Genomic DNA, 14,752 nt, shown 5'->3' on the forward strand with positions numbered 1-14,752 from the left:
CATTTCAATTGTTTACTTAGAAACATAGATTCACAGGAAGTTGCAAAAAAAATAGTCAATATGCACACTTAGTTTTGATTTTGTTTTCTTGTATCAGATGGAACTAAACAACAGGAATCATTCTGCAGTTTGATGTTTTCTCCTATGGGAACACCCTGATACACTTTCAACATCAGCCGTGCAGGTCTCCCGATTTCTTTTTTAATGGCCACGTGGCACATCAGAGTCAAATCGAAAATGGAATTTATGTAACCACGTCTCTATTCATAGGCATAGAGGCTTTTCTCAGTTTAAAAGTTATTACCGATAACACGGCACTAACAGACTATTTTTGAAATTACATCTTTCGCCACAGCATGTCGGGGCTGACTTTTAGAGATTGGTCTTAAAATCATTTTTTAAAAAACTATTTATATCATTCTCAAGAAACCAAGGTGTGTGAGTAACATCTAGTTTTAAGAAGTGGCTCTGGTTCCTAAAGATACACAAAGACCCTAGCAACCTGGGACGTAGGAGAGGTTAATAGGAAGCTCCATTAGTCGTACGTTTGGTGTCAGAAGACAGCGAGTGGCTGGACATAACGTCTTTCGAACTCTTCCGTGGGCACTAACTTGGTGTCTTGTGATTGGTGGGATGGGGACTTCTGGGCATCCAGCTTCAGCCTGCCACGTCCTAAGGAAACCAGAGAGCCCGCAGTGACGTCGAACCCGGTGTATGCTTGGAATTTCATTGCAAGTGTGAAAGTGCTAGGTTAAATGGTAGCACTGAAGTAAATTAAACTTGTTGAAAGGGCATCGGTTTTCATTTCTCTACCTTTTCTTCCCCCCTCTTAGGGAGATTTCATTCTGAAGATTGAGCCTCCCCTAGGGTGGAGTTTTGGTAAGTTCACTGAATAACCAGACATACCCTGTAAAACATTAGAGTGTATCCTGAATATTAATTTAAATTGGTGGAGTGCGTACACTGTTAAAATATTAAGGATGCATTGCTAGTGTGGAACAAGGCTTTTCCCCCTGTTTGCTACTTTATTATTTTTATTTATTTTTATTTTTATTTTTATTTTTTTATTTTTTATTTTTTAATATTTTTATTTCTAGGAGAGAGAGAGAGAGANATACTATTTTTATTTTTTATTATTTTTAATGTTTTATATTTTTTTTGAGAGAGACAGAGTATCAGTGGGGGAGGGGCGGAGAGAGAGGGAGACACAATCCCAAGCAGGTTTCAGGCTCTGAGCTGTCAGCATAGAGCCCGACGCAGGGCTTGAACCCATGAACTGCGAGATCATGACCTGAACCAAAGTCAGAAGCTTAACTGACTGAGCCACCCAGAGACCCTTTGACCTACTTGTTACTTTAGAGCACATTGGATTTATCTTGGACCTACCTTAAGGTTCTGTCATTTCTCTTAAAATAGGTGTCCTTTCTTAAATCTTCCTTAGGAAGCTTTGCTTTTTGTAGTTTCATATGTTAAGTGGCAGCACGTTGGTATCTAGAGGTCAGGAGTGAGGACTTCTGTCCTGTCCTAGGATGGCTTCTTTCCTAGCTCACTCTGTCCTTTTAGGGACTTGATTGAAATATTCAACACTGTGAGATTTCACATGAAAATCCAGCTGTACTTAAGAGAGCACAAGAGAGGCACTGGTGGCTCAGTTGGTTGAGTGTCCAACTTCAGCTCAGGTCATGATCTCAGTTTGTGAGTTCAAGCCCCGCATCGGGCTCTCTGCTGTCAGGCTTTCAGCCCAGAGCCCACTTCAGATCCTGTCCCTTTCTCACTGCCCCTCCCCCATTTGCGGTCCCTCAGAAATAAATAAAAGCATTTTTAAAAAGAGAGAGAGATCACCAGATCTGGCAGCTTTGGGCTTTCCTGGCTCTGTGGCAACCCTGGATAAATAAGTTTCTTGCCCCTGGGTTGGTGTCTTCTAAAGGGTCAGGAGAGGGGTCGTAGCTGCCTCCTGGCCTGTCTTGGAGGATTAATGGGCTAGTGTGTGTACGTGCTGAGAAAGGCTGGCACATAATTAGCAATGAATAAATACTTAAAAGCATTCGGCACACGTACAAACAAAAGCTCAAACTTTTCCTGATATGTCTGCCTTTTATCAGAGCTGGAGATATGGAATGGAAAGGGGTTGAGATCAGAAGAGAGGGTTCTGGTTTTTTTTAAACGTTGATTTATTATTGACAGAGACAGAGCATGAGTGTGGGAGGGGCAGAGAGAGAGGGAGACACAGAATCTGAAGCAGGCTCCAGGCTCTGAGCTGTCAGCACAGAGCCCGACGCGGGGCTCAAACTCTAGAGCTGTGAGATCATGACCTGAGCCGAAGTCAGAAGCTCAACCGACTGAGCCACCCAGGTGCCCCGGGATCTGCTTTGTCGTGGCTGATGTTCCCAAAGAGTAGATGTATGTGTATCCAGTTCTGCAGCTTGGGGAGAAGGTGGGGAGGCTGGTTGGTTGCGGCAGGCTTACTCCTGGGTTAGAGGAGGAAGAATTTAGTCCCTGCCATCACAAAGGGTAAAATGGAGGTCAGATGGCTGAGAGCAAATGTGGCTCTGCGAAGAAAGTTCTTTTTCAATTCATAGTTGGGGGGGACCTGACCTGTGCCTTCCAGAGGCCGGGGGTGGAGGGAACCCAACACAGGGCTAAAGCAGAGTTTACAGAGTCGGCAGCCTGTGGGAGTGTGTTGTTTGAGCCCCCTCCCCTCCTGCCTGGAGAAACCTGCCTGGTTTCTTCCTCTCACAATTGGGAACAACATCATCTGTAGGATATGTAGCTTTAGTTCACTCATTCGGTTTCTAAGTGAATAGAAAGTGATTTATCCCGTTCTGTGGACGGACATGTGGGCTGCCTCTCAATTTTGGCTGCTGAGTGTGGTGTTCCTGCGAACGTCATTGTTCATATCTGTTGGCACGTGTGTTTTGCATGTTTGCCTTTCTCTTGGGTATGCCCCAGGAGGGAGTGTGCTGGGTGAGAGAGCGTTTACACGGGCAGCTCTGGTCCATACTGTCCAATATCCAAGCGAACGTAGGCAAGTCTGCTCTACCAGCAGTGAGTAAGGGTTCTAGGTGCCCCGTTGTCTGTCCAGCACTTGGTATGGTCAGTCTTTTTCATTTTAGCCAGGCTGGTGGTAACGTAGTGGTGTCTCACGGCGGTTTTGATTTGCATTTGCTCCATGGTCAATGAGATGAATGCTTTTTATATGTGTTTATTGGTCATTTTGATAGCCTTTTTTGTCAGTTGTCTATTTAAGTCTTTTGTGCATTTTTTTACTGGCATTTTCCTGTGTGTGTATGTGTGTGTGTAATCCTTTACTTAACCCAAAATTCTCCTGATTTTCCCATTTTTTTCCTCTACTTATCATTCTGCATTCTTCTTAGCCTTTTATTTTTTTTAAGTTTATTTATTTTGAAAGAGAGAACACGTGAGTAAGGGAGGGGCAAAGAGAGGGAAACAGAATACCAAGCAGGTCCCCACGCTGGCAGTGCAGAGCCCGATGTGGGGCTCGAACTCAGAGCTGCAAGATCATGATCTGAGTTGAAGTCAGATGCTTAACCGACTGAGCCACCCAGGCGCCCCTCTTCCCAACCTTTTAAAAACTTGAACTCTTATTATAATGACCTCTTTAGTTTTTTAGACAAAATCAATTAGTTGCTCATATTGAAAAATATGGAGCTAGTATAAAATCCAGGTTTCCTTTGTTTTCTTAGGAAGTTGGCATTTGGGCACAAACCAAGTACTGGCTTCCCCTTTTCCATTCACCGTAGGCCTCTCTCCCTGCTTGGTTCCTGTGGGCATTGGGGTTTCTGGTCCTGGTTTAATGTGGCTGCACTCATACACTGGGCCAGGAGACAGTTGGGAGGCAGACTTTTGCAGGTTGAATTGGGGCTCTGTCACTTACAGGCTCTGTGACTTTGGGGACCTTTCCTTGTGTCAGTTTAATGATCAGTGGGAGATGTTATGACCTACCTGCTCACGTGGTTGTGAAGAGCACACGCTCTTAGCCCCGTGTCTGTCAGTGGGAAGCATCCAGTAACCGAAACACTTTGGCGCCTGCTGAATTTTCAGTGAGACTCTGAGATACGGCTCAGCTGAAAGATGGTTCTCAAAGTGTATTATCCTCCACGCACCGTTTCACCCTGGGGTGGGAAACTGGGTGTTCAGGGGAAGAGGTGGGGGGGGAGTTCTTTCTGCATCCTTCTTGGTGCCTTGGGATTTTAAACCATACGAGCATGTTATGTGCTCAGCAATAAATGAAGTGAAAGTTAACCAACAAGAGGTGTTGGGCAGGTGCGCCTTATCTCAGCACTAAACTTGCTCTTGTTTCCTGTCCCCTGGCCCCTCCCCTCCCACCTTCATCTCTCAGAGCCGACGAATGTGGAGCTGTACGTGGATGGCGTCAATGACATCTGCACAAAGGGCGGGGACATCAACTTTGTGTTCACGGGGTTCTCTGTGAATGGAAAGGTTTGGCTTTGGAACATTGTTGTTTTTAATGGTTGCTCTGTATTAAATACTGAGTCTTCTCTTGCCTTTTTTAAATGGGCGAGTAAGCCCACCAGGGACCCATAAGTAAGCTTCGAAGGGTCTGAGAACTGGCCAGAATTTTGTACGAAAGGTGGTGGGTGTTTTTCGGGGTCAGGTCTAGGTTCTTCGTCATTCTCCCGCAAGGGCACTTGTGAGGGAGTGCCAGGCCATTCCCCTGTAAAGGCTGCTGGGGAGTAATTGGTGGGGCTGGCCTTTCATAGGGGGGTGGGCCTTTCAGAGGGGTGAGGATGGAAGACTGCAGACCCCAGACCAGGTGGCCTCATGTCATCACTGTGGGTACCTCTTCCAGGCAGCATTTGCACTTGCTTTGGCCCCTCTCCTCGGGGCTGTCTCAGTAAACTAGGTTCTCTGAGAGTTTTGGGGAACCCCTGGTAGTGTGAATTTAGACAGCTAACTGGTGCGAACGGCAGCCCTGGAGCTCAGATTCTCGGGAGATTTTTTCCCCTCCCCCATCTGTCACCAGGGTTGACGTGCAGATTTCCTTGCTGTCCTTTTCTTCCCGGCAAGTATATTTGTCTATTTAAATAAAGTGTTATTTATTACACCAAGGGTGAGGCGCTCACTCTTGGGTGAGGCTCAGGAGTCCTGGTTTCCTGTGTGAATTTCTTGCCAGGGAGGAGGATCATGGATACATTTTTCTTTCACTGTAGAGACTGCAGAAGGGTGGTGTCTATTTGGCTGATGGTGTCTTAGATTCAGTGAAACAAAATATTATTTCACCACTACTGCTCCCTCTCTCGGCCCCTCGGCTCTCCCCGGGAGGGGTTTCCATAATCTGTCTCATCTTTGCAAAGGAGTCTGGACCCCAGGAGGGATGTAAGCTCATGTGTGGGGCTGAACGGCCGGGCAGCGGCTGGCTTCAGTCCTGATCTCCTTCTGCTTGGCAGGTCCTCAGCAAAGGCCAGCCCCTGGGCCCCGCAGGAGTTCAGGTGTCTCTGAGAAACACGGGGACCGAAGCGAAGATCCAGTCTACCGTGACACAGCCTGGTGGAAAGTGAGTTGTGCCCGGCTTATCCTGCCTCATGGAGAGGGGATGCTGTGACTGGGGGAGTTTCAGATCCAGGGACTCCTGGGCTTAAATCCTGATTTGGAGTCTTAACTTCAGGCACGTTCATGCCTCTCAGGGCCTCAAACTCTTCATCTGTAAAATGGAAGTCATCTGACCCATCTCCTCCAGCACTGAGGGGATGAGTTAAGGCCTCTACAAGTATCTACGGCAGTGCCTGGCATGTAGTAGGCCTTCATTTAACAGTTGGGGGCTTGCTCTGGAGCCTGAAAACCTGGGTTTGAATCCTTGTTCCCCCACTTACTAGGTGTGATTCCAGGCAAATTACTTAGTGCCTTTGGGCCTTAGTTTCCTCATTTATAAATGATGGTGGTGGTGGAACCCACCTCCCAAGGTTATTAGGAAGATTAAATTAATATTATTATTTCAAACTGCCTGGTGTGGAATATGTGCTTATTCGTGTTAGCTCAATATAGATTTGCTTGATTATGATTAAAAAAAATCATTTTATCACTATTACATCGAAATTATTTTGTAGTTGGAAGCGACAACTATTTAAATAACCTTGTTGAGTCAGATTTAAAGTATTTATTTAATGGATGTATATCGTCAAGTTTTAAGTGTTAACAGATGTGCCAAGATTAATTCGGAATAGTTCCAACTGATAATTTTGAAAGCATTCAAATCATTACTCCTTTAGTATACAAAACCAGCTTAACCGCAAATTAGAAGTTGATAATGAGTCTGTCAGTAAGCTATCCAGTTTTTAAATGAGGGTTGTTGAAATTATCTTTTGGTTTTGGGGTAACGTTTACTTCTGCTTGATTGATGCCTGCAGGGGGGACACGGGGCTTCCATTTTCTCTACACTAGTTCGCATTTGACCTCGCTGGGAAGAGTGACTTGAACTGGTTGAATCTCATTCTTCTGCACTTACTGAAACAATGATCTTAACCTTGCAAAGGTAGAGGTTCGATCTCACTAAGACGAATATCCAGTAGTGATTTCCGTTTCATCGTAGCAAAGTAGCAAAATACCAGAGCAGAAGAAACGAGGTGGATTTTCGAGAGTCCATTTCACTAGAATTCGCCTTCTCGCTGTCGGGGGCTTTGCGTGTGGAAAGGGTTGACGATGTCAGAATCCCGGTGGTGACGTTCCCAGCCTCGTCTCCTGCCTCTCCAGTGTTGTTTTGCCCACAGCTACCTCACTGGTCTTCATCAGCATCTGATTTCATCACAGTGGTTTGTGCAGGAGCCCAGAATGGCTTTTTCTGTATTTGTTTCGGCTAACAGATCTCCACTGTCCGGCACGGGAATCAGAGCTTGCTGTCCTTTGCCCTCCCCGTGTCATCAGCATCGTCTTGTATTAGCGACGGCCTCAGCCTGCCAGATCTGTTCTCTCTTCTTTACATAGGACTCCTCCCCTGCCCACTTCTGTTCCTTTGGACACTTCCCTCCCTTCTCTTTGCCTATTCATGCCTAACGCCTCTGTCAGAATGCATGTGAGTCTGATCCCTCCTAAGCCACAGTGACTGCTTTTCAGTTAAAAATCCTTGGGGTTTAAGGGAAACCTGAAACCTCCTTCCTGTCTGGAACAGGAACACCTGTTCTTATATATAGTAAGTACTCAATAAGTGCTTCCTGCTGTGGATTTGCACAGCGAAGGATCGAATTTTGTTTATGCTCCTTTAGCCAGCTAATGGCTAGTTTGTGATAATTCGAACATTATTTTCTTTTAAAAAAATTTTTTTAATGTTTTATTTATTTCTGAGAGAGAGAGAGAGGCAATGTGAGCAGGGGAGGGTCAGAGAGAGAGAGACACAGAATGTGAAGCAGACTCCAGGCTCTGAGCTGTCAGCACAGAGCCCGACATAGGGCTCTAAGCCACGAACTGTGAGATCATGACCTGAGCTGAAGTCGGACACTTAACCAACTGAGCCACCCAGGAAGCCTCGAACCTTGTTTTCTAGTGCTTTCTAGTCATAAATTAGTATACTTGGGTTGTTGAAAGAAAGTTTATTGGCTCTTTGTGTTTCTTAGGTTTGCATTTTTTAAAGTTCTTCCTGGAGATTATGAAATTCTTGCAACTCATCCAACCTGGGCATTGAAGGAGGTGAGTATTATGTCGATAGCTGTGCCAACAGTGTTCTGGTTTGGGGACAAACATAGGGGTTTCGATTCAAGATATGAAATGGGTTTACGGTTTTTCTGGAAGTAGATAAAAAAACGACAGTGCTACTGATTGGTTTGGTGGTATTTATAAGACAAAACTCACTGTAGCAGATGTTGCTTTTGGTTTTAGGTGACAATATTGTCTTCCTGCTGTGAAATAGGTCTGTTATTAACTGTAGCTATTTTAAGCTGAATCAACACCAGAAGGACCCGATGAGATTTATTTGTTGTTCCTTTTCCAGTGTGAAACAGCAATCTATAAATACACTTAACTTTCTAGAAACCATTATACATGTGCTCAAGAAGAACGTAAAAGAATGTTTATTGCAATTTTGTTAGCAAAATATTGTAAGCAACCTGAGTGCCCGTTAGGTGTAGAGTAGTTTCATCACACAGTGGAATTCAGTAGGATGGCAGTGGTGAATGAGCCAGAGCTGCGTGGATCAGTAGGAGCACATTTTAAAACATAAAGTTAGGAGGGCGCCTGGGTGACTTAGTCGGTTAAGCGTCTGACTTGGGCTCAGGTCGTGTTCTCGCAGTTTGGGAGTTCGAGCCCTGCGTCGGGCTCTTTGCTGACAGCTCAGAGCCTGGAGCCTGCTTCAGATTCTGTATCTCCCTCTCTCTCTGACCCCCCCTCGTTCACACTGTTTCTCTCTTTCTATCTCCAAAAATAAATACACCTTTTTTAAAACAAACCCCATCAAGTTGAGGGAAAACAGCAAGTAGCTGAGGGTGAGGAAACACAGTATTGTTTAGATAGTAGTTAAAAACATTCAGGGTACTTCCTGTGTAGAAAAAGCTTGGCGGTGTGCATGGGAATGGCAGACCCCAAATCCATTAACGACATTGATATCCATAGAGGGAGGTAGTTGGGGGATTTGGAGGTATGCAAGGGTCCTGAGTTTTATTTCTGCTTTTATTTCTTTAGCTTGTTAGAGTGTATATAAGTGTTCTTTAGCATAGTCTTTATATCTTTTTGCTTGATGGAAATCATTTGTACTAAGACATCAAAAAAGGAAGAAACAGACAAGGTGAGGTTTTGTAATCTGTAGAAAAACAGTTGAAGAAAGATATAAAGAGCATTTCAACACATTAACTTTTATATTAGTTTTGAGATTGTGTCTCATTCCTTTTTTTTAATACCTTTTTTTTTAACATTTATTTATTTTTGAGAGAGCATTGAGTAGGGGAGGGGCAGAGAGAGAGCGAGACACAGAATCCAAAGCAGACTCCAGGCTCTGAGCTGTCAGCACATAGCCCAACACAGGGCTTGAATCCGTGAACCATCAAATCATGACCTGAGCCAAAGCTGGACGCTTAACTGACTGAGCCACCCACGCGCCCTGTGACTGTGTCTCATTCTTGTTAAGGAGCCATCAGAATCAGTATTTCTGTTTCTACTGAAAAGGTTTTGCACATTTATAATGGATTGTATGGTTTCACACCTAGACTTATCTGTATACAGTTTATGACTGCCAGTTTTCAGGGTCTTAAAAATGTTTTGTTTAAAACTCATGGCTTAAAAACAAACAAACCTAACTTATACATTATGATGAGAGTAAATTTTAAGGGTTACCTTGTTACTTATATGCATAAAGGAATTTGAGTTTATTAATAGAAAATTGTGTTTCAAAGTAGGGCATGGTGTTAAAAGTCAGGATAATGAGCGCTCCTGGGGGGTAGTGCCGTGGAAATGAGCGTGAAGGGGCTTCTGGGTGCTGGTTCCATTCTGTTTGGAGGTGCTGGTCACAGGGTGGGTTCAGTTGGTGAAAAATCACTGTGCCGTACACCTTGAACGTGTGCATTTTTCTCCATGTAAACGGCTTTGGCAGACAGCTTTAAAAATACATGCATACACACCATTAAATATCGGGGGGAAAGCATGTTCATTTAGAAAAATTGGAACAGATAGAGCAGCATGGCAGCAGGAGGTAACAGAGGCAGACAATTAGGAAGGTGCAAAAAGGTAGAAGTAAAATGTTACCTTGCAAAGGAAGTCATCATTGTGGTCTAGGTTTTGCCACGTTTCAATTCATTTTGCTTGTGAACACATGGTTGTGATCACATTACACTCCCAATCTTCCATGTTACCCCACCCCCGTTATTTTTTCTTAATGTTTATTTATTTATTTTGAGAGAGAACTAGAGAGTGAGCAGGGAACTGGCAGAGAGAGATGGAGACAGAGATTCCCAACTGTGCTGTCAGCACAGAGCCTGATGCAAGACTCGAACGAGAGATTATGACCTGATCTGAAATCAAGAGTCCAGAGGCTTGACTGAGGAGCCACCCAGGCGCCCCTATTACTGTTTCGGCGAAGCCTGTCTGCATGTTGAACACTCTGAGGGGTTGTTGTTCGGGAAGTTAAAAACCCCCTTTTCCTAGGCGAGCACCACCGTGCGGGTGACCAATTCCAATGCACACGCCGCCAGCCCCCTCATAGTGGCTGGCTACAACGTGTCCGGCTCTGTCCGCAGCGACGGGGAGCCCATGAAAGGGGTGAAGTTTCTTCTCTTTTCATCGGTAGTATCCAAAGAGGTGAGTAAAGAAAAGTGGAGAGCGGACGAGCTTGTGCGAAGGCGGAGCTGTGGGCTTAGTGACCGAGAACCCATTGCGGACAGTGCAGCTCAGGGCGGCCGTCTGGTCTCCACATTTAAGAACGTTGTGTTGCTTGGTTGCCTCCCAAGAAGCTGAGTGTCTCTGATGGCGGGAGCGCAGGCCTGGAAATCCGCCAGCTCCGGGTGCACACCCATCCCCACACTGCCTCTTGCTGGCTCTGCGGGCTGGCCACTTCATCTTCCTGCGCTCCGTTTTCTTGTCGAGAGTGGTGACCGGTTGTACAGAAAGACCATTGTGTCGTTTTTTTCCAAGGAGACCGTGCCCACTTTTAACTTCTCCACTTGAGTGTAAAAAAGCCTGTGTTCCTTTTATCTCCACTACTACAAATTTCAGAAGTACGTACCTCATGACATAAAGCTTAGAAAAATCTCCAGTAGTGTGGCTCTTTGTGGTGGTCAGAGCACATAAGTGGAAAAGGAAGTCATTTTGACCACTTCCCCTCCTCTTGGCATAGGATGTCCTGGGCTGCAACATCTCGCCAGTGCCCGGCTTCCAGCCCCAAGACGAGAGTCTGGTGTATTTGTGCTACGCCGTCTCCAAAGAAGATGGCTCCTTCTCCTTCTATTCCTTGCCAAGTGGGGACTACACTGTGGTGAGTGGAGGAGATCTGCGTCCTGTGGATGTTCGGGACCCTTATGACGCAGCGACAGTCGATGCCATGTGGGTGTTGAAAGAAATGAATGACTAACCTGCAGTTTCGTGACCATTTTATTTAGCGTAGTTATTTAAGACGAGATTTAGCTGCGGAAAGTTTGGGCCTTCCTATTTTAAGATCGGCAGCAGGATTAATATTTTGCCTCTTGGATCGCCTCAAGCCCCTTGTCATTTGTGGCCTGTTGGGTCAATTATTAATTTCGATGGTTGAATCTTGTTGGCTCTTCGTAATGAACCCTTCCTTCTAGATCCCCTTCTACAGAGGAGAGAGGATCACCTTTGACGTTGCTCCTTCTAGACGTGACTTTACAGTGGAACACGACAGCCTGAAAATCGAGGTAAGACCTGCCTGCCTTCTGGCGGGACGGGTGTTCAAGTTGCCCATCCCTGGGCACAGGTGTGGCAAACATGTTTAAGAAAAAACAACCAGTATTTTATCTATAAGGGCTGAGCTCTTGGCAAAAACAGAATCTTGTGCTCTGTTCCAGTTTAGCTTGGGATCCCCTCTCACGTAATTTCTTCATCTCAAAATATTGGAGCCCGAGTTGTAGCTACTTTGTGCGATGAAATGTATTTAGTGCAGGCCAGTGCCAGACAGGTCAGGTACTGTCACAGGGGTGGGTGTACAGGGGGACCCAACAAGGCAGAAAATTCTGTTCTTTCAAAACTCGGTGGCTCCGATAGGTGAATTAGCTAGTCTATGTCGTGTAGAAGAATAAAGCAAGGAAGGAGGTGACACTTTCAGGGCTGAGATGGGTTGTGGTCTTCCAGGGCGCTCTTGGAAGTCCTCACCGTGAGGGGGGTGTTTGAGCAACAACCCGAGTGGGAAGAGGCAGGGTGGGAAGTGTTTGAGACGGAGGGAGTGGCAGGTGCAAAGGTCCTGAGGCCGGAGTGTGCCTAGAGGGTTTGGGGGACCCGAAGGAGGCCGGAGTGGCTGGGATGGAGGGCATGGGGAAGGGAATGATGGTGGGGACATTGTATAGGACCTGGCGGGCCACTGAGGCTCTGAGCAGAGGAGAGGTGTGATTCCTCAGGCAGTCATGTTGAGGAGACGTTGCAGGGGGCAAGGTGGAGGCAGTCAGGAGGCTGTGGCCATAAGCCAGGTGAGAGCTGTGCTTGGGCTGCAGGGAAGGGCGAGTGAGAGGTGGGCTGATGGATTTGGTGAAAAGCAGCCTGACAAACCCCTTAGCTCCTAAAATAGATGGCAAATGTGTTTTCCATCACATTTTATCTTTAATTACAGAGGTAGATAATGGTTACTGTAGAAAATTTGCTAGATTGAGCAGATCCCCAAAGAAAATAGTAGTCTTCATAAATGGACCTCCCAGCGTTACAGTTATTGAAAAAATTAGATTTTAATCACTTTCTTTTAATGTTATATTTGAAAGTACTATGTTAAAGTAGCTTAAATTGGTAGGAGCTAGCTTTTAAGTCACATGCTCAGTGGGGTTCTGACTGCTTTTTAAGGTTCCGTAAAGCACTTGACTGTTTTGTGTGTGCTGGAGGCGGGCGGAGGGTGCAAAGATGTCCTCGCTTGCTTACAGGGGCGGCGCAGAAGGGCGGGGGCAGGTGAGTGGGGAAGGGCACTCTCAGCCAAATGCAGGTTTCTAAACAGAGAGATGAATAAAATTTCACGGAGCGGCCTGTGAACTGCATGAAGTCAGGAGCCGTCAGAGTGTCTTTCTTTACTCCTACTGTGACTTAGTGCCTGGCATATAGTAGGTGTCTCTTAAAAGTAGTTGTTGGGTGAACACAGGGATCAGTGAGTGGGTAAGCTGCATCTTGTTAGAAGGATCAAGAGGGCCTACTTGAATTTTTAAAAAGCCATTTTATTTTTTTGAAATTCTCTCAAATGCTGTTGTCTGTATGCATGCATATATTCATTCATTCATTCGGGAGCGATTTATTGAGTGCCTACTGTGTACCAACTGACTAAGACAGAAAAGGTCCCTCTGTTCATGGAGCTTGCATTCTAATAGGAGTTGGACAGACAATAAGAAATGAGGTCATTTCAGATGTTGAAATATCTGACGCTTCTGACGAAGCGAATAAAATAGGGTCGCGTGATTGATAATGACCGGCCAGGGCCAGAGGCAGGGCCCCTGAGATGGGACGGACAGTCAGAGAAGGCCTCTCGGATGGAGGTGCTGATGGTTTGAGCCGAAACCTGAGTGGTGAGAAGGAGCGGCCTCTTCCCCGATCTCCACGTGCGGAAGAGAGTGACCCAGGCCGAGGGAGCAGCTGGTGTAGGAGACCCGTGTGAGGCGTGTCTGCCCAGCATGAATGTGGTCAGCTGGAGGCCGCAGAGACCGGGGGGCTGGGACACAGCGACTCCGGGGAGAGCAGAGCCCTGGCACTCACGAGCAGGGGCACACACACGTGTCAGCCAAACACGGGGTGCCATGGCGAGGGAGGACGATGGCCCAGGTGGAGGGAACAAGGCCTTGAATCTGGGCCATGGTGAGAAGAGACCGGGGTGGGATGCAGAGGATGGACTGGTGTCGGGGTGTGGGGAGGGGTCCCAGGCGGCGCTGGGGCTAGCGGAGGGTGGTTCACCAGAATGGGGGGCATCTGGAGGGGAAGAGGCAGGTGGGAGCGAGGGTGGGGGGCTCTCTCAAGTTTGACTCCGTGAGCTTTAACCAGGGGAGTAAGCTTCTAGATCTTTTTTATTCAGTTACTTCACAGACATGAGACAGGGGACATAAGAAAGCAGGCAGACCCTGGGAGAATGCAGCGGTGTGGGGGCAGCGTGAGTGGGGGGCCGGGGGGCCTGGCTGGCGCACAAGGCTCCCGCCTGGGCGGCCGTGCTGAGCCATGGCCTCACTGGGTGGTGGCCTGAGTGAACCAGGGAGGCTTTTGTGCTCAGGCACACATGAACCTTCTTCCTGTTCTTCGCCTTCCAGCCCGTGTTCCACGTCATGGGATTCTCTGTCACCGGGAGGGTCCTGAATGGACCCGAGGGAGAAGGTGTTCCAGAGGCGGTGGTCACCCTGAACAACCAGATCAAAGGTCGGCAGAGGCGTGGGCCCCCGGGACTCTGCCAGTGCTGGTCTTTGATCACAGAGAGAAATGGGAAGGAAATCATCTTAATGACTGAAAACACGCCAGCCTTTTGTCTTCAGCATTGTTGTGCAGATGGAGGGGATCTGCCGTTCTTGGCTCATCTTCTGTTTGCATGTTTTTGTTTTCTAGTCAAAACAAAAGCTGATGGCTCGTTCCGCCTGGAGAACATCACGACTGGGACATACACCATCCACGCTCAGAAAGAGCACCTCTACTTTGAAACTGTCACCATCAAAATTGCACCGAACACACCTCAGCTGGCTGACATCATTGCAACAGGGTAAACTCATTGTGTTTGTTTCTGGAAGTACCAGCATGGACATTGACAGCTGGCAGAGAACAGAATTACCTTCGATCTGACTGTGTGATTCTGCCAAGGTTCCACATTGGGTTTTAGAAACCAGGCTGGCTTTCTTAGAAAGAGAAGTGCTGGGGCGCCTGGGTGGCTCAGCCAGTCGAGTGTTCGACTATTGATGTCGGCTTAGATCCTGAGGTCGTGGGACGAGCCCCGCATGGGGCTTCGTGCTGAGTGTGGAGCCTGCTTGGGATTCTCTCTCTCTCTCTCTCTCTCTCTCTCTCTCTGCCCCTTTCCCCCACTCTCTGTCTTTTTCTAAAATAAAATGAAAAAAAATTTAAAAAGGTTATTGCTAAGTTTTATAAACTGAAGGTACTCTTATGTAGATACTTGAGGAAAATTGTT

General features: G+C 46.7%; 1 protein-coding gene across 1 annotated transcript in view; it reads left to right on the forward strand.

The window, feature by feature from the left end:
* Positions 1 to 14,752, forward strand: part of LOC144239194 (BOS complex subunit NOMO1) — a 57,220-nt gene that overhangs the window by 3,719 nt on the left and 38,749 nt on the right. The window contains exons 4-12 of the mRNA XM_077773195.1: positions 834 to 879; positions 4,361 to 4,461; positions 5,430 to 5,536; positions 7,587 to 7,659; positions 10,102 to 10,254; positions 10,790 to 10,927; positions 11,238 to 11,327; positions 13,893 to 13,998; positions 14,182 to 14,332. Of these exons, the coding sequence (XP_077629321.1) occupies positions 834 to 879; positions 4,361 to 4,461; positions 5,430 to 5,536; positions 7,587 to 7,659; positions 10,102 to 10,254; positions 10,790 to 10,927; positions 11,238 to 11,327; positions 13,893 to 13,998; positions 14,182 to 14,332 (965 nt within the window). The remainder of the gene's footprint in view (positions 1 to 833; positions 880 to 4,360; positions 4,462 to 5,429; positions 5,537 to 7,586; positions 7,660 to 10,101; positions 10,255 to 10,789; positions 10,928 to 11,237; positions 11,328 to 13,892; positions 13,999 to 14,181; positions 14,333 to 14,752) is intronic.

This window comes from Crocuta crocuta, unplaced genomic scaffold (genome assembly GCF_008692635.1).
Source record: "Crocuta crocuta isolate KB4526 unplaced genomic scaffold, BGI_CrCroc_1.0 scaffold16, whole genome shotgun sequence".
Lineage (NCBI taxonomy): Eukaryota > Metazoa > Chordata > Mammalia > Carnivora > Hyaenidae > Crocuta > Crocuta crocuta.